Raw genomic sequence first — 27,809 nt, 5'->3', positions numbered from 1 at the left:
GTCAAATATGTTAGAATTAGCACACATGACATTAAACATCAATTCAATCCAATTTTAGATTAAGCAAATATAAATTTGATTCACATTAGTTAGATTGATTCACATATATCAATTCAATCAAAAAATTTAGATTATTAAATCATGAGTCAAACTCAATTCAAAAATTATATGAATATTTATATTATCATCAAATATATATTATTTTATGTCTTACTGTAATATCAGTATTATTTTGTATTTACATTATGTTGTACTCTTATATTCTTTATTTCCTATGTTTGCATGCTACCTTTTTGTTTTGTACTTATATTTTTATATCCTACTTTTAACTTAATTTATAATACTCCCCATATTATATTAATTAATTATATATATTTTATTTTATAAATTCGTAATTTTTATATCATATTGTTTGATATATAATATAGCATTTTTTTTATTTTTTATATTGATTTTGTTTTATTTTCATGTTAATCTATGTTTTTATTATTCATAATTTGATATAATATATAATGAAACAATAAATGAAATACGTGTATATATACATTATTTTCCGAGAAATACATATTGACTGCGTAATACCGACAGGTGGAAATACTAATTTGCTGCGTGAGAACGGTAGCACGTTAAACCACGAAATTTTCATGCGCATAAAGAATACGCGAAACACAAGGGCCCGTCCAATCGGATAAAAGCGGTGGCCCCTCCATGATCCAACGATCGACGTGATCCCACTTGAGCGCGTACAGTACACGCGTGCGTCGCTGTGTTATATATATAGCCCTTTCTTGGTCACACGATTAACACTGTGGATTCGTCGCTCCTCGCCTCTCGTCTCTCTCCAGTGTGGAAGCCACGAGGTGGGGTAACGAGGAGGGGGAGTGAACGGGGCGAAGAAGTGGGGAAGCCTTGGCCGTAATCCCGTCTTCCTTCTTCTCTCAATCCGCGATTCTTCTCTCCGATCACCTCTTCTACGTGCGTTGCGAGGTAATCCCTCTTTCTCGTCCCCTTCTTTGGAGCCGCCGGTCGGCTTGTCGTCAAGATTCCATCTTCTCTACATCTCGTTCCGACCCTTCTTGCTTTCGATTGATTTCGAACTTTCCTGATCGAATTCGACTCTTGTTTTTGCCTTTCTGCGTCGAATTGGTTCGTTTCGCCTCTTTCTTGAACCGGGTTTCGGGTGAGGACTGCGGAACGGCGTAGGCTCAGTTCTTCTCCAATGTTCTTTCGTGTGGATGGATGTCCGGCGAGTTTCTTGAATAGGGCTTGAGCTGTGCACGGGGTTCTTGAATAGGGTTTTGTTCATCTCGATCCATGTGGCGAGTTTCTTGACTAGGGTTTCGTTCTTTTTGATCCGGTTTGCGCTGTGAACGGGGTTCTTGATAGGGTTTTTTTCATCTTGATTCATGCGGGTAGTTTCTTGAATAGGGTTTCGTACATTTTTGATCCGTTGATCCTTTCTGATGTCGAACCATGTATTTCATTCTGAATGGAAGTCGTTCGTAGACTTCAAATGGTGATACTGGGTCAGATTGGTTATCTGCCAATTGGTATATTCTAAAGAGGCTTTCTCCCTTAATTATACCGTGCAGCGATTTAAGAGGGTCATCCAGAGCCAAAGAGATGGTACCTAGGTTTAAGTTAATAAGATATGATCTCTGGATTGAGGAGCATTTAGTTACATGGTCAATGGGTAGTGCTTGGTGTGCAATCGATGACAATTGTCTTAGCTATATATACTGGCCCAATAAGATCTTCATGGAAATCATTTTTTGGCGAATGTTTAGATGCAGTAAATGGTCGGATGCCCATTGCGCTTGAGCAGAATTTTTCAGGAAAAATGAAAACATAGTTAAACTATTTTTTATGTTAATTTCCTCATACTGCATCTAGGTTAACCTGTAATGAATCTCATGATTTACACAGCGGCAGCATGTAGGTTAACCTGTCAACTAACATGTTAATCATTTACATAGTAGTCAAGGATTTTAATGTTTTCTCAAATATCAAATTCTGTATATTTCACGTATCACACTTATGTATGCAACCTCAAGAAGAGTTGAAGTTCCAGCTGCATATTTGTGTGTGACAGAAAACAAAAACATTCTTCTTTTTTTTGTGATGCTTCTGCTCTGGTTTCTGCCATGGGACACCAAGATTATTATTACTAGGTGGAATTGTGGAATTGCCATGGCTTTATAATAGCCATACTGTTGCCCTCATTTTTGGGTATAGAATTAAATCATGGGTAGATGTACTTTCTACTGGTTAATGTTCAAAGACTTGCTCTGCTGTACTGTTGGTGCGATGCCAAATCATCACCTTGGATGATGTTTAAATCTACAAGGTTGCTAATGAGTGGTTGCAAGCTAGTGATCAGCCATTTTGCTTGATTTATACAATCAGCAAACACATGATTGATGTAACAGGGTGTCCAATCAGTTCTGCTTTATCACAATGAATTTTTAAACATCAAATAGAATAATCAAATGATGTAAGTAATATGATTATTGTATTTTATTATTTGCAAGTTGTTGGAGTTTGTGACTCCTGCAATATGTTAATAAAGTGTCAATAGGATTTGCAGCAGATGTCATTGCATTATGAGCAATTTTATTGGTTCTTAACTGCTTTGGCTTTGAGTTTGAAGAAACATTAAAGTATAGGCAACAAATGCTATAGCTGCATTCAAGTCTAATAACTCTGGATTACGTATCCGTGTGTATTGCATGTGCAATAGAATTTGTTGCAATTATTTTATTAGTAATTTTTAATTATAAAAGAATTAATTTACAGAATCAAGATATTTAATATGTATACATTTTATTATTGTCCTGAGGCTTGGGGAGCATTCATACAAAATAGCATTGAAGTTCTTATTATCAATTAATTTTATCTTTTTGTTTTGTTGTGAATTTTGAGTATCTAAATGCCATGTTTCACATATTTAAATTCCTTAATCTTTGTCTTTTACATGTTGTTACTTGATATTCATCTGATTGTTGTCCATTCTAAGCATTTGGGTCTGGACTGTCAGATTAAATGAGGAATATTATTGACATAACTGATAAGTCATTATCTGATCTGTTGTCAACATTTATTTATTATACTGTCTGAAATGAATGAGAAGGAACAACATGTTTGCCAGTAACATGCAGAGCATCTAAGCCATCGCTTGTTGTGATATATCAGCATTTACATAAATATTTATCTCTCTCAATATCTTAAATCTTTGAACTTGGTTTTCATTTGATTAATTTTTTTGAAGTTTTGCTAAACCTTGCCCAAGTGTTTCTTTTGTAACCAAAATCTGTGTCTTGTCCGGAAATTGAACCTGAATTACTCTTGATTGATTAATGCTTCCATAGCCAGAATAGAGGAGAGTATAAACTATTCAGGTAAAGTGGTCTCACTATTTCTAGTCAAATTGAACATAAAGTTGAGAAGTTAAGAAGCTCAGGATAAAAGTGCTTTGGTGAAAATAGTTTGTGGTTATTAGGCTGTTTACTATGTAGTTTAACTTGAGAACTTTTTGTAATCTGGTTGCATAATTGGTAAATAATTCAGTAGTGAGTTCTTCATATGAGTGTACACATGCAATTGAAGTGAGGACTAAAATGGAGTATGTCAAGCTCTGTTATTCTAGCTAACTCAGATACTATCTACTGCCTTTTAGGTTTTTCAGTTTGTTACTCTCTTACAAGTAGTTATCATTGTGCATTAGCTTGTTACTATTTTCCTTTTTTTTCAATAATTAACTGCATAATATGAAAACCAATCTACTTCACAATTATTACCCTTCGCCAAACACAACTTTCTGTTATTCCTAATCTGGCTTTTGTCATTTGCTTGTAGGTGCTATCCTTTCCATGAGGGTATGACATGATGTGTAGGTCCCTTTTAGGCCTTCCAAAGACATTGGCATACCTCTATATTGTGTACTGACAACATAATTCTCATGGCTCGAAAGGGAAATCACCAAAGGAATGGTCTGAATTGTCATACAGCTGATGTACAAGGCATAGATTCAGATGGATTTAAAGAAAATTCAGAGATGCGGAGTGGAAAGACTCCTGAGACAGAATACCCCAACAATGCTGATAATGTTTGTCAGCCAAGGAGTCCCGTAGGGAAGATAAACAAAACCAAGGCAAATGGTAAAAGGAACAGGCAGAGATCTGGATGTGCTCTTACTAGAGAGAAACCAGATGATCAAATCCCAAGTTTATTGCGATCAGAAGATAGGTCAAGCAGTCTACGAGATCCATCAAAAAGTAACCTTTCATCAAATTCTTTTGAAGAAAAAAGAGATGATGGAAAGTTCTGCCACTTTTTTGATGGCCTGCCCATTGGAAATAACAATGGAGCTTTCCTAGCAGTAGCATCTAGGAACTTAAGGTCTTTGGCCTTGTATGTTCTAGGAGCAGCTTCTGAATGGCTTGAACGGCAGAAACCACGATTGAAAGTGATAAATTCAGTCATTCGAAAGAGTCATAATTATGCCCGTGTTAAAGTTGGGCATGCCTATCCTATTATTTTGACATGGACATTATATCTTGGTAAATTAATTTTTCTGCTATCCATGGTATGGCTGGACTGCAGCATTCGTGGCCTTGATTCTCTATTACGGTTGGGAACTACATCTTTCCTCACGACTATTTGGTGCAGCATCCTCTCCATTACTGCAATGATTGGATTCATGAAAATTCTTGTAGTCATGGTTTGTCCTAACTGTTCCCCTTTTTGACTCATTTTTTGGTTATCTGGTGCATAAACTGATAACTGCCATACTATTCGGCATTATGTTGTTTTTATTTGCTGCCTTCCTCTTCTTTCGTGGGGCACAAGAATTGCTGTGCACATCACATGGCTGTCTGGTGCCATTTGATTTAGTACTTGTCACCCACACAGCCAAGCATGTTTCACTCGACCAGTTCCCATACACAGGCTTGGCGACAACTAGACATATGCACCGAGTGCTGATTGATGGATCCAAGTGACCAGGTTCACACGTTTGAAAAGCTACATATTTTGTCATTCATAATTAAATAAATTAGACCAAGATCAGAGTTATGGAAGATTATTTATGTTTTCACTGTTAAGAATAACAGCACGTGTGGTTCCTTCGAGTGTTTCATATGGGCATAAATATGTTGTCTTTCTGGTAATAATGTTTTTTTTTTCTTATCTGTCCATTGATTATGTTACTTTGGGTGCCTCTCTATTTTAGTGGCTTCTTCCTATCTAAAATAGTATCATCTTCTTTCTCTAGATATTGCTAGACAATACCTTTTGTCAAAATAAAACAGATAGCAGCTAGGATTTGTACTACCTTTTCTTTTCCTACTTGAAGTACAGAATTTGATAGTGTATGCTATTTTCATAAATCTTAGCATGCATTGTATGCTCCTTCATCGTGTGCAACTCAAACTTTCTTCTGATTTATTGGTTGTATGATTCAGGTAATTTCTACTGCAATGATAGTTTTCATTGGTATTGGACTCACAATTTTGGTTGTGGCCATACTTGCAATGGGAATTTTATGGTTCTATGGCAGCTTTTGGACAACAGGGCTTGTGTCACTTTTTTCAGGTAATTATGTAGTAGCTTCTCTCACATTGATGTTTATATGGCCTTTATCGTTGCAACAACTAACTATATTTATTTTCACTGTGCTGTCTCATATGCAGGTGTTACATTTATGTTTGGCCATGAACGGGTCGCCCTTCTTATCTCTACAGTATATTCTATGTACTGTGCTAGATGCTATGTAGGGTGGCTTGGGTTGCTTTTTGGACTCAATGTGTCTTTCATATCCAGTGACATTCTTATACACATCCTAAAGAATAACATAAATGATTCCAAATCTAACGATTCTTCAGAGCATACTAGGCAAACACGGAGTCGAGCGGGTCATTTCTTTGGGGAATCTTCTCATTCTTCACTGGGAGACGATGCTTTTCAGTCTTCTTCTGAGACACCAGCTGACCGTTGCCCAGGCGTTCCTTCAACCAGTGGAACTGAGGCAGAACTGAGCTCTGAAGATGAAGTTGCTCGATTGTTGAACTGTGCTGATCACTATTCAGCTCTAGGTTTGACTCGCTATGAGAATGTAGATGCCTCTTACCTGAAGAAGGAGTACAGAAAGAAGGTGATTGTCATTCTACTATTAGCGTTTAGTTTCTGGGTGCTTGTGTCTGGTTCCGTGGTCTTACTTCCAAGATATGACTTAGCAATTAAACCATATTGCATATTTTTATTAGCTTCTAATTACATTACAAATTTACAAACTTGGCTCTAGGCAATGCTTGTCCACCCAGATAAGAATATGGGCAATGAGAAAGCTGCTGATGCATTTAAAAAACTTCAAAATGCATACGAGGTGAAGATTATTTCCCTTTTCTTTTTTCTTTTTCTTTTTCACATCACAATTGTCAACTTGCTTATCCTCATAACAATCCCCTATGCAGAAAAAGAACCAATGCGGAAAGAACCTTCACTTGATTGTTATTTTTCTTACCAGGTTCTGTTAGATTCTTTGAAACGAAAGACGTATGATGAAGAATTGAGGAGGGAAGAGTTATTGAATTATTTTCGAAGGTTTCAGAATTCTCCCCTAAAGGTTGTCTTTGTACTTCTAGTTTCATCTTTTTGCTTTTTACTGAATTTAGTCATTAGCACACTGGGTATATTATGTTTTTTAATACTTGTCCAGGCATGTGTTCTTTTACTTAATTGAACATGAGAGATTGCATTGGATTCTGCAGTAAAATACATGCTGTTATAAATGCTGCAACTATCTTATTATATTGAAAAATAACATCTTAGCAGGTTTTAGCGTAAATTATCCCATACGATTTATGGATTTTGGTATGAGAACTTTGTGCTTTGGTAATTCCTGTTTATTTCTCAACGGAAAAAGGTATTGAAGTTTATTTCGAAAAACAGTATGTGAAACTTAATTTATTGTTTATTTTATACAATGCCTGATATATATTTACGTTTTTAAAGTCATTTTCTTTATAAAAACAAATGACGTTATCTTCTCTCTGGTGTTTAGTAAGATGCTAATAAGTTGTAAGCACATCTGGAATTCATCAATTCTCAAATTGTCTTTTCTGATCAAGTTATTTACTAGACTTGCTCGATGGGAGAAATTTGAGTTATTTTTTGTTGATATGTCCATTTTATCTGCAGATTCGATCTTTATGGATGTGATGAATTTTAATCTTAGTAACAAGTTCTTATCTTGACTGTGTCAGTCATATGTCATGCTGTTCTGGTACTGGCAGGGTGGGGGGGGTGTAGGAATGCCAATATCATTTGTATGTTCAACACGCCTGTTGTATTAACCTATCAGCATGTTTTTAGCACAAAGATCATTTAAAAACTGAAGATCTTAGGATGATTTGAGTAGTCCTCTTTGATAATGTGAAAGTTAATCTCTTCAATCATGCCAATATCATTGGTAAAGTTCAACCACTCCATCTTTTCTACAGTATATGACCAAAGACTTCCTGCATCTCTGTTTCTGCATTCAATCATCTTTCTTTTTGGACAAATAACATAGAAGTTATTCACTCCAATGCTTCCTTCAGCTTCCTTCACCCCCAACTAATGCCAGCATTTTGAGTTGATCTTTTTTTTTCTTGGAACAATTCCTCTGGAGATTATCCTAAGCTTCTTCTCATTTTTTGCTAAAGGTTGGATTAGTTTCATAGAGATTATCTCATGAAAAATACATCGTTAATAAAAAATTAGATTACTTTGGGGTAAGTAAATATCTTGTTGTGAGTGCTGTACTGTAGATCTAAGGCAACAAATAAATTACTTTGAGGAATGTAGCACATATCCATAGAGTGTAAAGGAATGTTATGGTGTTTCATATTTACTGTATGTTCATTTTGCTTTTGTACTTATTGGTATGAGATGAGTTAACATCTTTGCATCAATGTTCTCTCCAAAATACATGAGTCATTTTTAACTTTGGGTTGTGCTGAAGAGCCTATCTTAATGGTTGTTGAAAAGGCTTAAGATGAAGACATTTTTTGAACAGTATGCACATTGGATGTAGAAATTTTATTATTATTTTTTGTCTAAGCTTTTTATTGTTTAGTGTTCTGAACCATTAAAACTATTAGTCCCTCTGGTCCGTATTTCTAGGATATTTATGAACATTCTTTTTTCAGAAGGGGGGACAGGGCATTTTTAGACCAGGATTTAGTCATTCTGAAGCTGAATATGAAGGTCCATATGGAGAAGCAAGAAGAATAGCATGCAAGAAATGCAGTGATTTCCATGTCTGGATTTGCACAGATAGATCCAAATCCCAAGCAAGATGGTGTCAGGTTATACGTTTGTCCTGCATTGTTGAAAAGAGATAAACATAGTTTTTTGATATCTCCTGTGCCTCTCCGTTTATAGGATTGCAAAGAATTCCACCAAGGTAAAGATGGTGATGGGTGGGTTGAACAGTCTTTCCAGCCCCTTTTGTTTGGATTGCTGCAGAAGGTATTGCGATCTTTTTAGATATCTTGTCCTTAAAAGCTTATTGGTCAGTAGCATAGAGACTGGTAAAAAATTTAATATCATTCCAATATTATGTTGCAGGTGGATCCACCAAGAGTGTACGTGTGTGCAAAAAGCAAGGTTTATGAGGTCACGGAGTGGTTCATCTGTCAGGTGAGATTGTTGAATATTTGCATTTAAATATAAAGGCTGTTCTAAACACTCTGCTTATGCTGTTTCAGGGAATGAAATGCCCTGCCAACACTCACAAGCCAAGTTTTCATGTGAACACCAGTCTAACAAAGCAAACTAGCTCCAAGGGATCTGGTTCGGGCCCAAGAGGAGGTGGGCCGACAAGCAACAACGAAGAGGCCATCACCGAGGAAGAATTCTTCGAGTGGTTGCAGAATGCAATGCAGTCAGGCATGTTTGAAGCCAACAACAACAGCACATCCAACGAGAGCCCCTCTCCCGGAAATGGCAGCTGCTCCAAAGGCAGCTTCAAGAAAAAGAAGAAAGGCAAGAAGCAGTGGTGAGGGCAGCAGCAGCAAGGTTACGTATATACGGAGTGCAGCCAAATAAAAAGTTTGATGGCTATATATTGAATTGCTCAAAAACCCTCTTAGATAGCGGGGCACTATTGAATTGCTCAAAAAAAAAAAAAGTTTCTTTTTCCATGAAGGCAAAGCATCAAATATGTGAAAGATTCCGTCAGGTCACAGCTCTAATTAGTTTGTTTCCAAATTTACTTTGGTCTCGTGGTTACAGATATTTCCTATGGACGCTCTCTTAAGATGATTGGTAATACTGCCTCACCTGTAGAACAATGAACAAAATGGCATCGCAGTTGCTTCCATCTGTTTTTGAATAATAAGGGGATGTTTTCTACGCCATGTAATCGATCTTTGGTACTTGGGATCTTCTGCATCGCCTTAGTTAAATGCCGTTATCAAGTCAGAGGCTTCCGAAGCTTCACCGTGTGTATAGTTCAGCAAAGACTTAATATGTTGAATCTCTTTAGGCATTGATCCAGTAAGCACCTGTGTTCCAAAGATCCAGTAAGCATCTTAACATGAATGGTTCAACAAAGTGAACTGAATCCCTAACCTCGTGGCCAGTTTCGGTAATGAGGACTTCATCTTCAATCCTTATTCCGATGCCACAGTACCTGTGTATATCCAATCAAAAGACTAGGCTTTTATACCTGTGTATTATCCATCCATTCCAAGGAAACCATGCACTAAGTTTACTTGGGATCAAACCTCTCTGGTCCTTCATAAGATGAAGGGATATACACTCCAGGCTCAATTGTGATCACCTGCCAAGTTGCAAACTCATTTAAAATGCAGCAGTTTGGGGCTTCACACAATCAAGGAAACAAGTGGAAAATTAGGAAAAGGAGCATTAGACTGATACCTATAACTTGTTAAGGATGACATCTAGTTTCAAGTGGACAACGGCTCATTTGCAAACTTAACGCTTGCAAAGGCCGATGGTTTGGGAAAATGACAATATGATATATATAAATCATTGAAATAGAAATGCATGAACTAAAATTTTACTATGTCCCAAGTTTGCTATCAAATCAAAGCAACTTTTTCAAAACAATGGTTTGCTAGCAGTATTCTGCCATTCAAGAGACTGATAAAGTGCCTCTTTATTTAGAAGAAGACCATCCCTCTGTAGGGATATGAGACAATGTTTTACAAGGATGACCTTTTCAGGACAGGAAAAAGATATGTTTCTTTATTGTATCTTTGGCCAACACAATATGAAATAAGAGGAAGAACTCAGGATAGACTACGGGGTTGAAAATGGAAAGACTACTATTTTCTCCTTCTGAACGAAAAAATTCTTGACAATACATGTTTTTAAGCAAAACTAATTTTGAAAAAGATCATTAGTCTCTCCAAACAAACCAATGAAAAGAAAACAGAAATGGTGAATTTAAGACTATGACTTACAACACCAGGCTCCAGAGGACGGTCATTATTAATCATGGCACAGTCGTGAATATCCATTCCTAAATAATGACCTGGCACATAAATGAGAGAACAATCATAATCACTTGATGCTTATGAAGATTAAAAACAATTGATGAAACTTCGAAAGGATGAGTGAAGCTCATCTGCTCTATTTGATTAAAAGATTGCTATGAAATCACTATGCAAACCATTTTAGTTTGCTCACTTCATGTGTAGCAACATAACATTAGTTGGAAAAAAAGCAATCGGGAGGCTCGAAAGAATATTATATGGACAGGACCTATTGATGTTGGATTTAGCTGATGGTATAAGTAACTGACTTCATCATTCAGAACACCAATCTCCTTGAGTCCTCTCCTGAGCATTTTAACCTACAATTCATGCAGCATTGAGAAGTTAATACAACAGTGTTAGACAAAGCAAGACCTACTATATAAGCCACAAAACACAATTTCTGGCAGATACAAGCAACCAATGTACCCTCTGATGCTAAGTGTACATTAATCACATCAATATGCAGCATCATGTCTTGTGAAAAATGAAGCAGTTGCAGACATCCCTAAATTAAGTGAAACAGATGATGGCTAATGATCAATTAGTAATACTGATAAATACAAAAAAAAGAACAAAGTGCTATGATCAATGTTGATTTACCTAAAAGTCTAGAACAAAAAAGTACGTCCAAGTGACAAAACTTTGGTTGTTGCCATTTACTTCCATGTTTCAAGTTTCCTTGGACAGGCAATTTGTAGCTTGAGGGCAGGCATCAAATTTACACCAAGTCCTACAATTCTGTTGAATCTTTCATAAATCCAACTTTGACTTAGGCTCTATTGCATGGCTTGGACAAGGAGAAGCTCCACTTAAATTGCATATATACCCAGGTTAGTTTCAGCTCGTCTTTAAAAATATTACCCCAAGATAATTCTAGATCCTGAGATTATAGTTCATTAAGACGCAGAAAATGATTATTGAGATGCAAACTGTCGACAATTTCTGATGATATAAGATAGACTGATCTCTAGAACAAATTGCAGCAAACGACAAATGTCTGAGAACATAGACTTAGACTTCAATTTCCTTAGACATCTACAGAAGGGACAGAAATACAAGACGAGGTTTAATAAGAAATTGTGTAAAGAAAACAGGAAGATAAAATAACTATAACCTACAGTAATAATCACAAAAACATCAATATTTTAAAGTAGCCAAAACTAAATTGATCTAGCATTTATAGACAGCGTTAAAGTCAGCTATTCTCCCATCAAACAAGGAAACAGTTATAAAGCACTTTAAATTGTAAGGGCCATTAATGATTCAACAATGTTTTAAAACTGGCAGTCAACCTTTGATAATCCATCTTATGAGTCCTCAGTGCTTGAAAAAGAACATAGAGAGAAAGTTAAATCAAGTATTTAGGGTTATGAATCATACTGAATAATTATGAATTTGCTGAAGGCTGATGCCTGGTCTGCATAGCTTCAAGCATTCCTTATTTGTCTCCAGAATCAGACTATACAATATTTCCTGGTCAATCCAAAAACTGAATTAAGAAGTATTATACATGTTAACTGTCAAATTAATCTGAGACAGCAAGAGCAGCATACATGAGTATATTCTAAAAATGAATAGAGAAAACATCAGTGACTTTCTCATAGGTGGTAGATTACTCAGCAGATCGCAATTTTCTGATTGAGATGTTTTACAAAGAATGCTGTAAAGAATTCTGTATATCAGGATTCATGGGAAATTTCAGAAAACACAATATACAAGCCCAAAAGATGATTTATGGATCTCTGAAGTCAGGATATGTCAAAATAGCCACAGCTTAGTACTGCAGTTTAGAGGGGAGCCAGGATAATGCTAGAACAGCAAGTAGAAAAGCATAATTATGGTACACAAGCAAGATTACTTCAGAATCATAAAATTTATTGCAGGTACATGAACATTCCTCACCTGTCACAGAACCACAATCTTGCACCTGAGCAAATTTAGATCCACATTTCGGCAGCTCCACAGTCCTACACTACAAGGCAATGACATTTTGCTTGTCATGGTAAAAGTTTCCCCAAACTTTATAACCGACACCCAAGCTTTCTTATGGGTCACTCAGGCCCTGGTGTTAACCTATTAGAGTACTGAGTTTACAGAATTGACAAGGGATCTGATTCCATGTCAACTGTGTAGGCCCACCTGTGCTAATGTGATTGGTTTATACTCATAATAATAGGCCTGTACCACAGGAAAACAAGCAGGCCAATACAAACAGGTCTGCCAAAGAACTGGTATTGTACCATGTCATGAAATAGGTATCCTTGGTCTCTCATCATCCAAAGCATGATTTACAGGTTTAATGACAAACAGAGTGACAAACACAATGAAGTGAACAATCTTAGTGATAAGCAACAAATCTGGATTACAAATTTTGTAGACTTTCATGATTAAGCAAGATTGCATGCAAACTCTTAGGAGGCTTTGATATGTGAAGACTCGCACATTTTCAGTTTCTTACAAATGATGTGTAGAATCTCTGACCATATTGAGAAATCAACGAGCTCATGCAAGTTGCTCAAAGCATAATGAAACATTAATATAAAGTTAAAAGATGTAAATAGTTCTATATATAAAAATCAGTTCCATGTATGAAAAATAAATTTCTTCAAGGTGTGATGCAAAGCCTAAGAAAAGCCTTATTTTACCATTTTCATGTCTTTTCCTAAGCAATGTGAAGCACTCAGATGTAATGAAGAAAAAGCAGACTTCTGTAGCTAGTGTAGGTAATAAATGTATAGACAAGCAAAAGTGACCCAGCACAACCAGCATTCAATGTCCTTCAGATAAGTTCAAAATATTCAACAATGATCAGAGTATATTAGCTTATACAACATAATAGACTAGTAGTTAGGTTTTGTAAAAGTTAAGCAATGGTGGTAAGAAAAATCATACCACCATTTTCATGTCTTTTCCTAAGCAACGGGAAGCACTCAGATGTAACGAAGAAAAAGCAGACTTGTGTAGCTAGTGTAGGTAATAAATGTATAGACAAGCAAAAGTGACCCAGCACAACCAGCATTCAATGTCCTTCAGATAAGTTCAAAATATTCAACAATGATCAGGGTCTATTAGCTTATAGCCTTATACCATGGTGTGATAAGTGGGCCTAAGAAAAATAATACCAGTTAAATGTGTAACCAACATCATTTCAATTGATTACAGAGATTTACCCAGAATCAAGAAAAATATATATGCCACATTGATAGGTCTCTTTATGGCCATCATCAAAATTGACGTCTACTCTTCAAAATTGATGGTGAATAATTAACCAAAGCAAAACTTAGAAAATAGATGGGATTTTCTCAAATATCTAGAAGTCTAATTAGCAGATATGAACTAAAACCTCACAGGTTGAACTTGAGGCTTAAATGTAACCATCCAGGATGAGACCTACTAGATTGCTATAGGCTTCTAAGAGAAAAGAAACCACTATCTTACTTTTGAACTCAATTCTTCTAATTCACCTAAGATTCAGTGATAAGGCACTCACAGAATCACTTAAAAGGAAATTAAAAAGCTACAAACAAACAGGAATAAAGGATCAAAAGAATAACTGAAAAAAGATGAAAGGACATGTGCAACAATTACCTGAGCAGGGCTAAAGCTACCACAAGGAGGCCATGTGCGGGTTAAGTCACTTAAGTAACCATGAAACTCACAACCAACATCCATTAATACAAGATCTCCAGCTCTAATCTGTCAAGCTTCAGCCATTATAATCAAGTGTTCTACCATATATATATGGGATCTTCAGTCAACCAGATGACATGAAATGTTCTTACATTCTGATCATTTCGTGAGTAGTGTATAACGCTACCATTGACACCCCCACCAACTACAGGATTGAACCTACAAGTCAAGTCAAGATTTTCAAAGAAAACAAATGCAATTAAGAATGTTATGTTCAATAAAATGGAACAACATACTATGGAATAGTGAAAACCAATTATATACAACAACAAAGTTGCCAGTATCATGCAAAGCTCAAACTATACAGTAAGAAGTCAAAGGACTGTTAGAGTAAAAGGTTTAAATCTACCATTAAACTTTTAAATGTTTGCATTTAAACAGATTCAAAAATTAATATGAAAAAAGAAGTATAAATTCAGTTTCTAGTGTTTCATGCTTTAATGATGAAACACTCGAAAACCATTTGGGACCAAATAATCTGATACAACAATGATTCTATTTGTTTTATCTAAGCAGAATCCAACTGAGAATAATGTTCTAAAACTCCTCATTTCAAATACTGTTGAAGAATTTATCTCATAGCGATCTTACAAAACCTTTAGTACCACGTTTTCAATTTGTCAATTTTAAATTTGTAGTTGCGTCACATCGTAACCAAATTAGAATCCCAAATAATTTTGACAGAAATATTCAATCATTCATAAAACTTAAGCTTCATCCTAACATCGACACTGCAATGTAGTCTTCCACAATCTTCAAGTCCTTCACCTTTTCTTCTTGAATTCGGTTTCTACTGCTCATTTACTAAGATATTTTAAATTGTGCTCCCAGAGGTCATTGTTACATTGTCCATCTGTCTGTGTTTTTATTTTCTTTTTTAATATTAATGAGCTATATTTTTTAAGATAAATAGATGAACCAGTTACTAGTGACTCTCTGGATTTCTTCCTTAGCAATGCAGAGATCCCACCACAATAGAATTCACTTATAGATAGATGTGATCTTGTCTAATTCATGTGTTGACTATAAAGAAACTCACCAGACTAGCTCCAAGTTCACTTTGTGAGTCTTTTTATACATCAGTAACTGCTTAACAAGTCAAACTTTGATTTGTAATTTTGTATACCTCCATTTATAATGAAAATGATTAAACCTACAGTAGTTCCTAGCTAACAAGAATATATACTTTATAGCAATAGTTCCTCACTTGCCAAGAATACAATTATTTTTACAACAATTTTTATCTATGATTTACCTATAGCTGATTTTAAAAAAAAGATGACTCCACAGAAAAGAAACTAGTTAGAGTTATGCACAAGGAAAATTTTCGATAATAAGAGCCAGGATAATGAATGTTTGTTGAGCAAAACACAGAAAAGGATAATTTCAAGAGAAAAAGTACATAAGTTAAGGGGCTTAAATGAACGTAACAACCATTGCAACAAAACAATCAGAATTAACCTCATCGCCTAAATAGTTCTTAACTTTTATTCCTTAAAGAATCACTAAAACTAATGTTGAATGCATGGTAGGAACTTAGGTAATTATACAATAAGAAAGCTTACGCCATTCTTTGAGCACCTCTCATCTTGCACTCATATTCAACCTTAGCTGACAACTTGCTCTCTTCTGGAAATATTCTTGAAAGCAACATGGTTTGCAACAAAGACTAGCCAAACAGGAAAAGATTAATGCTGATCAGTCATTGGTGATCTGCTTTGATATTAAGTAACATTAAATGTCAAGGAGACCAATCTGCAATCTTAGCAGTCATGAGATAAGGATTCAACTATTACAACCATAATAACATTCTATAATACATGTATTCTGAAATGGCTAATAGAAAATGGAAAACAATAGCCATTCACATCTAGAAACAACCAGAGACTAGATTATGCTACAACTGATGCTGGGAATGGCATTTAAATGACAGCAATGTAATTATTTTACTCATAAAGAGAATAGATGTAAATTTCAAAAGTTATGCTTTAAATAACTTTTGAATAAAATAATCGTACAAGAAAATTATGGAGGCAAAAGAGAACGTCAATGCTTAATCCAAGTCACTGAGCTCAGGTATTCCGCACTTATTGTTCAGATAGAAGGTAGAGTGTAATAACAACACCATAGTCTGGTAGGTTTGATATAAGAAAATGACATTTTTTTTCTTTTTCATTTCTCAGTGACATATAAAAGATGCCTAACTCTCACATGTAACATCATTGGTGAGTTTAATGATTTCAATAGGCGCTCGGGCGAGGCGAGGCGAGGCCCAAGCGCCTCGTTTCATTTCCAAGTGGCGCGCTTCAAAGAGGTATAGCATGGGCGCTCGCCCGAGCCCAGGCACCGAGCACTTCGGGCGAGCGCCCGGGGTAAACCAGGCGACCGAACCAACGTTTTAGGTCTGGTTCGGTCTCCGGTGCTTTAGTTGGTTCGATTGAACCAACTAAAGCATTGATATCAGCCTTCCTCTCGTGACTTCCCAACCCTAACCTTGCTCGCCGCTCCCACTGCCATCGATCCCGCTGCTCTTGCTCACTGCTACCGCTGCCTCTACCACTGTTGTCGCTCCCGCTGCTCGCTGCTACCGCTGTCGTCACTCATCGTTGCCGCTCCCGCTCCCGCTGCTCTCAGTCAGCAGCCTCGATCTTCCTCTTGTTCATACTCTTCTCACTTCAATAGTATACTATTAACAATATATTAACAGTATACAGCTAACTATATACTAGTAACAATGTTTTTATTTATTAGATTGATAATATATTAATTTGCTTCTAATACTGTTAATTTTATTTATTTCAAAATATTGTTATTATTTTGAATTTTGAGACTTTTTGTTAATGCGATATTGTGATTTTACAAGATTTTCTTAATTTAATATCATATTTTTATTTAAATAATTATATTTACAAGATTTTTTAAATATGGAAGAGTACGACAGCTTAAAAATCACCTATTTGCTTCTACATTCAAATAGATTTTGAAGTCCATGTGTTGTCACATATGCAAAGAGACAAATGAATCAAACTTGTCAATGTTCCTAGCAGAAGGAACACATAAGCGCTAAAGAAAAAAACAAGACAAAGTTCTGAAGAGTCAAGATTGAAACAAACTGCTTAGCTGAAGTTAGAATTAAACAAAAACATATAAAGCAAATAAAAAATAAAGAAAAAAATTAAGTGCTGCATCAGTCAACAAGTTATGGACAAATTCAACTTAGAAGTCGTTGTCCCAAAACCCACTGTATAAAGTTTGCTTTAATTGGCACAAATATATTTAGTGTGATCACATGTTTGGGCTAATATATGACTTCATGTTGTAACATAAATAAGAAAATTATGTCTGTAAATTTTTAGAGCAAAAGGGAGTTATAATTCAAATAGAAATCTCATTTTCCAAATAAGATTTTGTAAAAATTGTGATAAGACAACATCTACTGAAAAGTAACACAATGGTAAAGCAGAATGTTATATGGGAGGACTTCTCAGATGTTACAGTCAAATAATAAAATGTTTCTCCATGTTTTTGTTAGCTCTACTCCTAAAATTGTCAAAAGAACATTAGTGATTTCTGAGTGGCATTTTTTAAAAATACAATATATTGTATTTTATTTTTATAATATATATTCTAACCCACCTACTTCTATATTATGAGCTTGGCCCCACATTGGTTTCTTTTCTTGATATTGCATGTAAGACATTTCAAAGCAATCAGGAGTCTTGGTGCTCCAAAACTTTCTCAATGAAAGACAAGCAGTGTCACATTACCCAAAAAAATATTTTTTGTATTTGGCCAACATTCTCAGTGTCATTCACTAAACACTTTCTAATTCTTTGCAACTTTGTTCTTAGAAGCATGTTGTCACGCTTGATCTGATATAGATGTAAAAGCAGTACTTCTATTTCTCAAACAGAAAGGTAGAAATAATCACCACAGTTCATAAAACTCAAGGTTTGCAATACAACCCCAGTATAATATGGTATAGGCAGAATTTATCCTGACAACATACCGGTACGTGAACCAAAGTAAATCAACCTGGTACAGGGCTTGCACCACCGAAATGTACAATACTGAACAAGTACCACCTCGTACAGGATGGTACATGCCCTGTATCGAGCAGTTTTTTTTTTGTTTTTTCAGTATTTTTCCAAAACTTAGTGCGTACCAGTAATACCAATACAGTACCAATATACGAAATTGCAGACCCTGGTAAAACTAGTTAGATAATTCATACAAACATATATAATTAGAGAAATAATTAATCAATAAAAAGCATATTTCAACTGTCACAAAACTGACACATGGGCATCTCCTGTGCCATGGCGTAGCATACAGGCACTAGGCATATTGCAGCGTTGATCCAGTGCCCATGTGACTCTGGACACATGGCAAGCACATGCCATGTTGCAATTACAAATCCTTGCTATTAATGCATCATAAGATATGAAGGAAACAACTCAATCATGTCATCACTCAAAAGATGTCAAATGGAAAATGCAGATAACCTTACTGAACTAAGTGATTACAAAACTAAAATAAATTTGGTAAAAGAGAAAAAGAAGAAGAAACTTTGCTAGGTTGATATCTCAGTCATAAGCTGCTGAAAGATGAATTTGGGATTAGAAAAGAAACACCTGACATGCAATTGATGCAGAAGTCCTCATCAACTTGAGTTCAGACGCAGACTTTATCCACTGTAATTCATGAGTATAGGCTGAAAGATCTTTGACTTTGTTGTTGAAAGATGCCTTAATAAAGGGCTCCATCTCTGTATAAGATGGTGATGCTGTCTTTACATTGTGAAACAATCTCGATGCTTGTCTCATCATTTGAGGAAGGATCTGAACTTATACATAGAAAAAGGCCAAGCATACCCACATGGTTGTTAACAGGTAACCATTAGCACATAAATAATAAATGTTATCTTTGCATATATATATATACATATATATATACATATATATACACATATATATACATATATATACACATATATATACATATATATACACATATATATACATATATATACACATATATATACACATATATACACATATATATACACATATATACACATATATATACATATATATATACATACACACACACACACACACACACACACACACACACACACACACACATATATATATATATATATATATATATATATATAAGAAAGTTGCATTCCTTTATGGAGAATTAAGCCTGTTAGAGACAAAGCATTTCCAAAGAGATTTGGAGAATGTGTAACAACTTTAACCAAAGAAACTCATAAAAATTGCTTAGTAAATTGTTCCAAAGACTCCAATCTCCTACAGGCCAAAATGATAGGAAAATTAACATTTAGTATATAATGTATGCTCTCAAACTGACATACATTTTCACCACTATAAATTCCCAACTCTTCTTCTTTCATTTATCTCAGTGTCATTATCTATCTGACATGATGAATCAACCTTAATTTAACATGGTTAATAAAAACTAAGGCAAGGCAATAAGGCTCCTCTACATAAATATGCATGCAGTTACCGTAGCATTATTTCTTCATATCTTTCTTGTATATCTCTTAAACTTGTACTCTTACTTACACCAGAGGAACAAGGCTTAAGAGTACATCCATTGACACTTTGTAGTTTATACTTTGTACCATAAACCCTAACAAATTGCACCATATTGGATCATCAGTCGTCTCAGAAAAGGTATGTGAGACTGTTCTTGCTTAAATAACCAATATTTAACATCTTAGTAGAGTGTCCCAATAAGTATAAGCACAAAAAAAGGAAGTACAAAGATTTCAAGAGCAATGATCTCAATATCAGTCAAATATCCGATATTTACCTTATAAACCTAGCAAACTATTACAAGACGGATATACAAGGGGTACGCCAACCTGTACTGCCTGACACTATTGAATAAAATAATAAAGAATTATATATCGGGCTTTATGGTTTGAAACCAGTACCTTGTCAGATTAGTAAATATAGGTAGGTACATTGTGGTCCGATTGCCATTTAGAAACCTATTCAGAAGTATACCTGTAAACTATATTTTAGAGCATCATACATGCTGAAAGACAACCTTTCACAGGCATAGATGGACAATTTATTTTTCCTGAGGTAAAATTAAGTTGAATAGTTAAGCAAAAACCGTTATGAGTCTATAGTCCAGTTAAATAGATAATGAACATGGGAAATTGAAGAACAAGGTGCTACAATAGCTGGAGAACTTAAGGTCTACAATCTCAGAAGTATGTCAGGCCAATGAACATGCAGACAAGTAAACATAGCAATCCAACACCCACGAAAGATTCCAACAATACAAACTAAACTAGCATAACTGTTTGGCATTACATGGATGCAATAATCTATAATCTACATCATCCACAAAATGAAGCACAAACCTTGTGCATCGCACTCAGTGGAAATGCTTTATCAGCCTTGAAAAATTCCAAGGCTGCTTCCACTCCGGCAACTTGACCTTGCCAAACTGCATCCTGTTAAACAATGAAAAAAAATGATAGTAGGAAAAAGAAGAATACATATAAAATGATTTTTTTCATAGACAAGTAGTTATCTATATCATAGACACGATTTCTCATGTCCAGACTACAATACTGAAGTAGAACCATATAACTAGATGACAAGATATGGGTACAGGATAAAATTCCGGTAGAAATACTGTCACGGACAAACTTCTAAACAGGATGTTTGATGTAATGCTTATGTATGTCCGTGTCTTTTGATATGTTCATGCTCTGCACAGCATGTAGAGGGACGGCCGAAGGCTTAATAGTCTCATTTTAGTTAGGTTGGTGGCCGCTTTAGGCTTGTAAATAAAGGTTGTGTTATGTGGACACGTGCGAGAGATTTTCGGTCTGTAATGGACTATTTTACCCTTTGTTGTGCAACTGTTCAGAGCTTGTAAAGTCTGTTTGTAATTTGCATTGTCTATGAAGTGTTTTCGGAGATGTTTGCTTGTGAATCCCGAGTGAGGCGTTTTCTCTATCTTATTCTCTCTTTTGTGGGTCCTAAGGGACCATGGGAGGCTTCGGGGAGGCTGACCTTTGCGGACGGACACGTAAGGGTGCCGCACGACTTAGACAAAACCAGCTAAGTCCGTGACAATATGGTAGTGCATTGTCTATGAAGTGTTTTCGGAGATGTTTGCTTGTGAATCCCGAGTGAGGCGTTTTCTCTATCTTATTCTCTCTTTTGTGGGTCCTAAGGGACCATGGGAGGCTTCGGGGAGGCTGACCTTTGCGGACGGACACACAAGGGTGCCGCACGACTTAGACAAAACCAGCTAAGTCCGTGACAATATGGTAGTGCAAGGCAAGAAACAGACACATGTTTTAATTACATATCTTAGTACTGGAAACATCAAACAAAAATAGGATTGTAATTGTTAGCAACACATCAAAAGAGTAATGCCCCTAATAATACAGATCTCCTGAACATGTGTAATTATGAAACAGCCTAAGTTCCAGCATTGCAAAATCCACATATTTAACACTTTGCTGCAAGGAGACAGAATATTCAACAATCCTGGACTTGATTCATCAAATATCAGAACTAAGGTACTCAAGTACTAAGTGATGTTAATGTTGTCGTTTCTCTAAGAAGACATTACAAAAGAAAAATAAAATATTTTCAGAAAGAAAACAAGACAGATCATAATTCATCTTTTCCATAAATTTTATGGAAAACAAATTGCACTTAAATCTTAAATGGAAACAAAAACTCAAGTGAAAAGCATGAGAATAGCACCAAGCAGACATAATAATTTTTGTGAGCTGATAGAAGAATGATAAAATATATATACCAAACATATGATTTCATGTTGATTGAACATCAGCTAACTATATAACTGAATGTCTGCATCGAGTTACTTCTTGGGTTATTACAAAAATGCAATGTTATCCACATACAGGGTTGTGATCACGCTTAAATGTAACAAATATCATCAAGAAAATCTTGTATAGTAAAACCAAGCTATGAATTTTTCCAAATACCCCATAAAATTAAGCTTAGACATCACTGGTTCAGATACTCCATAAATCGGAAAAAGTGATACAGGAGATGAAGGCTTGGGGCTTACGTGAGGATCTGGATCTGGCATAAACATACAAAGGCCACACTCTTCGCTTAGAACTGCTATACCACCAGGTTGCAAGCAACCTGTAAGATAAAGAAAATCAGCATCTTGTCTAAATGGGTAGGGCACAACATCTGTCATCATTTTCACAGGGGCAGAAGCATTGATAGCCAAGCTCTTTTCAGGGAGCAACTCCAGAAGCCTTTTCCTTCTTGAAATATATTCATCAGTTGCTATCCCAGGTGTAATCTCATCTTCACCCACTAACTATGAAAGACAAGAGTAACAAGTCAAAATGTAGTAATATTATAAAGAATATTAACAGAACCTACAGCGAAAATTAGCTTTCTCAAATGTCTGAGATGCCAAGGAAAAGGAGCAAAAGATATATTTTAGCCATTGATCTTGGTACGTTATGAGGTGCATATTCCAAAAGAAAAAAGAGTAAAAGGTAATAGTTATAATGCTGAAGAACAAGTAAATAAAATTTCCAAGTAAGCCTAAATGGCATTAAATAATAAGGCAAGAGTTAGAGACTGCATGTGACATGAAAAAGTCAGTGACAAGTATAAATGAAGGATAATAAAAGCAAAAGATTCCACTTGACCAAGCATCTCACTATAAGCTTATGTGACTAGTTCCTTTAACCAAAGGCACATGAGTGGTAGTCCAGGCAACTCTATATACTTTAGTTAGTGCCAGAAAAGGGAAGGATATTTCATATTGATGATTATATCAGTAATCTTGTTGGAATTGGCGCACCAATCTTACTAACCTTACTCCATACTTCACCTTTCATGTTCCTAGTTTGACTTCGACGTTCCTATCCATTAGTTGTAACAAGAGATCATATATTCATTCTTGTTTCTTTTTCCACCATACTATGCATCACAGGACAAGAGATTATGGGAAATATTGGTGAAGGATGAGTCAAATGGGATGCATATTTCCAAGAGTGTGCTTTACCTGGAAAAAAGATCAGAATAACGAATACCTTCAGCATACTTGTTCCAGACACCATTTCGTATACTAGGTAGTGTGTCACGACCCAGACCTGATGGGCTAACTAGCCTGTCAACTTCGTTTGACCTAAACCACTGGTCAAAATGCTTAGGTTAAAGTTAATAGTATAACACTTATCAGGCCCTTATAAGTTAATATTAATCTTGTCCACTTCTAATGTGAGACTAATCGGAGTATTACAATTTTCCCCACCCAAGGGCTTAATGTCTTCGTCAAGGCCCAACATAGCCCAAATCAAATCCTAACATGATGCATATGAGGCGTAGCCCAGTGGTGGCTCCACCCCATGACGAGTCCCTCTGACTCCATCCACGAGTAGCTCTTTCCTACTCGAGCCTCCTCACCATACTCAAATAATAGGTCAACTCTGATACCAAATGTCACAACTCGGGTCTGATGGGCTAATTGGTCTATCAATTTCGTTTAACCTAAATTACTATTCAAATACTTATGCTGAAGTTGATAATAGTACACTCATTGGACCCTTATAAGTCAATCTTAATCTTGCTCACTTTCGATATGAGACTAATCGGAGTGTTACATAGTGGGTACCATAGGAAATGTATCTAATATTCTTTATAATCTTAATATTAATATCAAGCAAGGTGTTTAAAGAACCGATCGGGCCAATTCATGCAAACTATTTATTAACCATTTGAGAAGAAAAAGGGCCATGGACCAAGTGGTATTGCCCATTCTGATCCCCAAAATTGGGAGTATCATTATTTTATTATAGATTTTTTCCTTTTTCTTTAATAACCTCTTGCTCTCTCCCTACTACCTCAACCACTCCTACCCCCTCATCCCCACCCCAAAATAAAAGCCCCACCCAATCATTGCTTCCTCCTTCGCCTCAGCTTCTCCTCCTCCCTCTTTCTTGGTGTCGATCGATATACCCATGAGTCTCCTAGGATATTAGGTTATATCTTACGAAAAGTGAGATCAAAGTTGCTTATATTTTCAAACATGATGACTTCCTTACAGTTTTGATCCAGTATCCCTTATTTTGCAAACAAACTAACTGTATAGAAACACTACCATATCATGATAGAGAAATTCCTTAGAGAAAAAGCTGTACTGGATTGAGGAGCGGATAAGCCATCCCACACGATAGTCCACAACCAATGCTATTCTAGGTGTTACAATCTACTTCACTATAATCCCTAATTTCCTAAATAAGTTCCATTCATTCACTAGGATCCTTCACATTCAACGCAGGAAGCCATGGCACCACTATCCTTAGTGCCCTATCCATGTACCAGATTAGAAATTCAACACAATGTGGCCTGCAGTTAATCTTACGATACCATACAATCATGACCAATTGAAATGTCTCCCAAAATAAAAGTACCAAGTAGTTTCATGTTGATGGTGAATAATATATGTGCAGCATTGCATACGATGGACCATATTGTTATCATAACAAACTGGAACATGATTTGTGCATGTGTAACTCTACATATCTTGTATCACATAAAAAAACTTAATAATACATGTAATTATGCCCTAATGAATAAATGCTTTGCACAATTCACTTAAATAATAGACCAAACACTTTTTCACATGATTCACAGGAAAGGAAATGTCAAAAAAAGACCAGTTACATAGTGCCCACTCTCCTTTATCTTCTTCCTTCATCTTCTGCTTTCTTGTTCTTCAGCATTTATTTTCCATATTATTTTGCATTAATGATAAATGTTCATGAAGTGTGACTCAACATTAATTAAAGGTGCCGTAGACTTCTGGCTTACTAAGTTTAAGGCAAGATGACAGAGAAATTACTGACACTTATACAGAAAGATTTTCTTAGTTCATCTTAGTATGAGAGTCTAGGACAGATGCATTTTAAAAGTCAATAAGGGAACAGAAAAGCCATAACAAGGTTCATGAAAACCACATAGCATAACTAAGTACTGTTATTTTCTTAGCTTGAACATGCAATATCGAAAATATCTGTTTTACTTTTCAAGTAATCCATTTATTTCATGCAACTCAAATTTATAGACAATAGGATAGTTCTTGTACATCTGAGATAACATTGACATTACAACTTCTCAACTTTAAAACGGTAAAGTGATGACAGGAACATTCTAGTGATCAGACAGCAAATAGTTCAGGTGCAGGTGGGCAACTGTGTCTAGATAAGAGATATCTGGAGGTCTCAAAGTGCAACAAGAAAGGAAAAAGGTGTTGGAACATATTTAAACCAGTACCTCAGGATGAGAGAGTGAAGTTGGCTGCCCAAAATCAATAGTCCTTTTTGTGGCATATGCAACACGTCCAACATAACCACATAAATTTGATAAAGATTGAAAGATGACCTTCAACAAAAAATAAATAATAGCCTTAGCACAGACTTATTATGTATGGAATCCCAAACTCAATGTTAGTGACCAACTAAAAAAAAGGAATATTTGCAATCAGTTAACATTACAACCTCAAGCGATCCACTATCTAGGAAGAAAATAGACATGGTCGGTTTAAAGTAAACTAGGAGCAAAATATAATGAAGAATGGGAAGAACAGTGAACAAAGCAAGATGAAGACATGGTCTAAGCAGTCTAAAAGCAAAATACATTTCATGAACAAAAGATAGTCCAAAGAATGGCCATCAATTTTATGTTCCTACAGAAAAGGCACCTATCATTTCAAAAAGGTCTGAATTAAACCAAAGAAGTACCACCTGCATTAAGAGATATGGCATGAAAATCATGATGATTACAGCACTGGAAACAGTTTGTGCCCAGCCAATTAGAATTAAAAGAAGATGATAACAGAGACAAAACTTTGCTCCGAATATTAACAATAAAGCAGGAGAGAAGGCCGAAGGAACCCTCTATGCGTAGAGATATCAATCCATATTTGTAAAGGATTCAAGCTAAAGAAAGTGACGATCAAATACTCCAATCTCCGAGGCTTTTGCAAACCCACCGATCTTGCAAAATCATCACAAAAGAATAAGAAGCAGACATTTGCTAAGGAACTGAAGACAAGGCACCCGAGATGGGAAAGAAAGAAATTGCTCGTAGGTTCTAGAGAGGATTCAGAGACCAATGACGCCCAAATAATCCGACCGTGAAGGGGATTCCAATCCTTCATCCGGTAAACCATCACAAAAGAAAAAGAATCACCCTTGCAGAAAGAACTGAAGACCTAAGGAACCAAAGAAGAGAAACAAAACAATTAGCTTGTCGGGTTCTTAAGGGGGTTGGCTAGCCAACAATGACCCCAATAATCCAATCTTGTGAGGATTTTCCAAACCCACCCATCTTGCAAATCATCACAAACGAAAAGGAAGAGCACTTACAGAGCGAACTGAATATAAGCACCAAAGACAGAAAACAACCGCTTGTAGGGTTCTCGAACGGGTAGCCTGACTAATGACGACCAAATAATCCGATCTTGGAGGGTTTTCCAAACCTACCCATATTGCAGATCATCACAAAAGAAAAAGAAGCGCTCGAACAGAAACAACTCTAAACCCTAAACCCTAAAGCACCAAAAAGAAAGAAAACAATCGCTTGTACGGTGACGGCCAAATAATCCGATCTTGGAGGGCCTTCCAAACCCACCCATCTTACAAATCATCACAAAAGAAAAGAAGAAGACGAACGTTTGTAGGGTTCTCGAGAAGGTTGGCTAACCGATCACAGCCAAAAAAACCTATCTTGGAGGGTTTTCCCACCCCGCCCATCTTGCAGATCATCACGAAAGAACAAGAAACGGTCTCACAGAAGGAACTGACGATTGAAGCACCGAAGAAAAGAAAGCAAACGATAGCTTGCAGGGTTCTCGAGAGGGTTGACTGACCAACGACGGCCAAATGCGCCGATCTTGGAGAATTTTCCAAATCCACCCATCTTGCAAATAATCACAAAAGAAAAAGAAGCAGAAATTACAGCATGAGAGAGAGAGAGAGAGCTTCAAGTGTTCTCAAGAGGATTGGCTACCTTCCTTCTTCTAAAGCTCGACATCGCCATTTCTTGCCAACGTTTATTGTTCGAAAGCTCCCTCCACTCTCGCTTGGCCTCCCTCCGCCATGTAATATACGAGAGTGCTCTGATCCTGGCCGTTGAAATGGAACCATAGGTATGATTGATTGATCAGGACACCAAGGTGTCTTTTGTCATTTTCTATGACAAAAGCAATAAAAAAAAATCCTTTTCGTTTTAATAATATGCGTATTATCAAAATGCTTAGTCTCATAGTTTATAACCAATATATGAAATTAAAAATATATTCATCAAGGATATTTTTAATATTAAAACAATTATATTTTATTATTTCAATAAAACAAATGCCGTCATTTAGGTTATCGCAACAAAAATTATAAGATGATGTGACAAGACCTAATACAACACACACACACACCCACCCAGAATCAAGACCTAATTCAGTCGATCTAAATATCATTTTTAGTCAGTCAAAATGAAGCAAAAAAATATAATT

General features: G+C 36.0%; 2 protein-coding genes across 5 annotated transcripts; one reads left to right on the top strand and one right to left on the bottom strand.

The window, feature by feature from the left end:
* Positions 1–818: 818 nt before the first annotated feature.
* Positions 819–9,396, top strand: LOC135608176 (uncharacterized). 2 transcript variants are annotated; one of them, XM_065100755.1, is made up of 10 exons: positions 819–987; positions 3,856–4,720; positions 5,463–5,592; positions 5,691–6,151; positions 6,302–6,382; positions 6,524–6,622; positions 8,193–8,348; positions 8,425–8,511; positions 8,611–8,682; positions 8,751–9,396. In XM_065100755.1, exons 2-10 carry the CDS (start codon positions 3,959–3,961, stop codon positions 9,042–9,044), a joined length of 2,142 nt encoding a protein of 713 aa, XP_064956827.1. In that variant the 5' UTR covers positions 819–987; positions 3,856–3,958; the 3' UTR covers positions 9,045–9,396. The 2 variants fall into 2 exon arrangements, with proteins under 2 accessions (XP_064956827.1, XP_064956826.1); XM_065100754.1 differs by having other exon boundaries at positions 8,190–8,348.
* Positions 8,679–27,448, bottom strand: LOC135608177 (intermediate cleaving peptidase 55, mitochondrial-like). 3 transcript variants are annotated; one of them, XR_010485444.1, is made up of 15 exons: positions 27,311–27,448; positions 25,574–25,681; positions 22,341–22,604; positions 20,644–20,736; positions 18,872–19,078; positions 15,803–15,906; positions 14,330–14,396; positions 14,136–14,243; positions 11,928–12,020; positions 10,774–10,864; positions 10,473–10,543; positions 9,771–9,826; positions 9,616–9,676; positions 9,325–9,548; positions 8,679–9,007 (listed from the first exon to the last, which is right to left on the bottom strand). XR_010485444.1 is itself a non-coding variant. In XM_065100756.1 (14 exons), exons 1-14 carry the CDS (start codon positions 27,338–27,340, stop codon positions 9,441–9,443), a joined length of 1,461 nt encoding a protein of 486 aa, XP_064956828.1. In that variant the 5' UTR covers positions 27,341–27,448; the 3' UTR covers positions 8,679–9,440. The 3 variants fall into 3 exon arrangements, 2 of the variants coding, with proteins under 2 accessions (XP_064956828.1, XP_064956830.1); XM_065100756.1 differs by having other exon boundaries at positions 8,679–9,548; XM_065100758.1 differs by lacking the exon at positions 25,574–25,681 and having other exon boundaries at positions 8,679–9,548; positions 27,311–27,412.
* Between the last annotated feature and the right edge of the window lie 361 nt (positions 27,449–27,809).

This window comes from Musa acuminata, chromosome BXJ2-3 (assembly GCF_036884655.1).
Source record: "Musa acuminata AAA Group cultivar baxijiao chromosome BXJ2-3, Cavendish_Baxijiao_AAA, whole genome shotgun sequence".
NCBI classification, from domain to species: Eukaryota; Viridiplantae; Streptophyta; class Magnoliopsida; order Zingiberales; family Musaceae; genus Musa; species Musa acuminata.
The sequence above is the reverse complement of the archived record's forward strand: the minus strand, read 5'-3'. Positions and strand labels throughout refer to the sequence as shown.

Coding starts and splice junctions, on each gene's coding strand:
- LOC135608176 (XM_065100754.1), top strand. CDS start 3,959: ATGGCTCGAAAGGGAAATCACCAAAGGAATGGTCTGAATTGTCATACA. Junction 5,593..5,690: donor GCTTGTGTCACTTTTTTCAG/GTAATTATGTAG, acceptor TCTCATATGCAG/GTGTTACATTTATGTTTGGC. Junction 6,383..6,523: donor AACTTCAAAATGCATACGAG/GTGAAGATTATT, acceptor TTTTCTTACCAG/GTTCTGTTAGATTCTTTGAA.
- LOC135608177 (XM_065100756.1), bottom strand. CDS start 27,340: ATGGCGATGTCGAGCTTTAGAAGAAGGAAG. Junction 12,021..14,135: donor GTAGCTTTAGCCCTGCTCAG/GTAATTGTTGCA, acceptor TGGATTGACCAG/GAAATATTGTATAGTCTGAT. Junction 10,544..10,773: donor GCTAAATCCAACATCAATAG/GTCCTGTCCATA, acceptor TTTATGTGCCAG/GTCATTATTTAGGAATGGAT.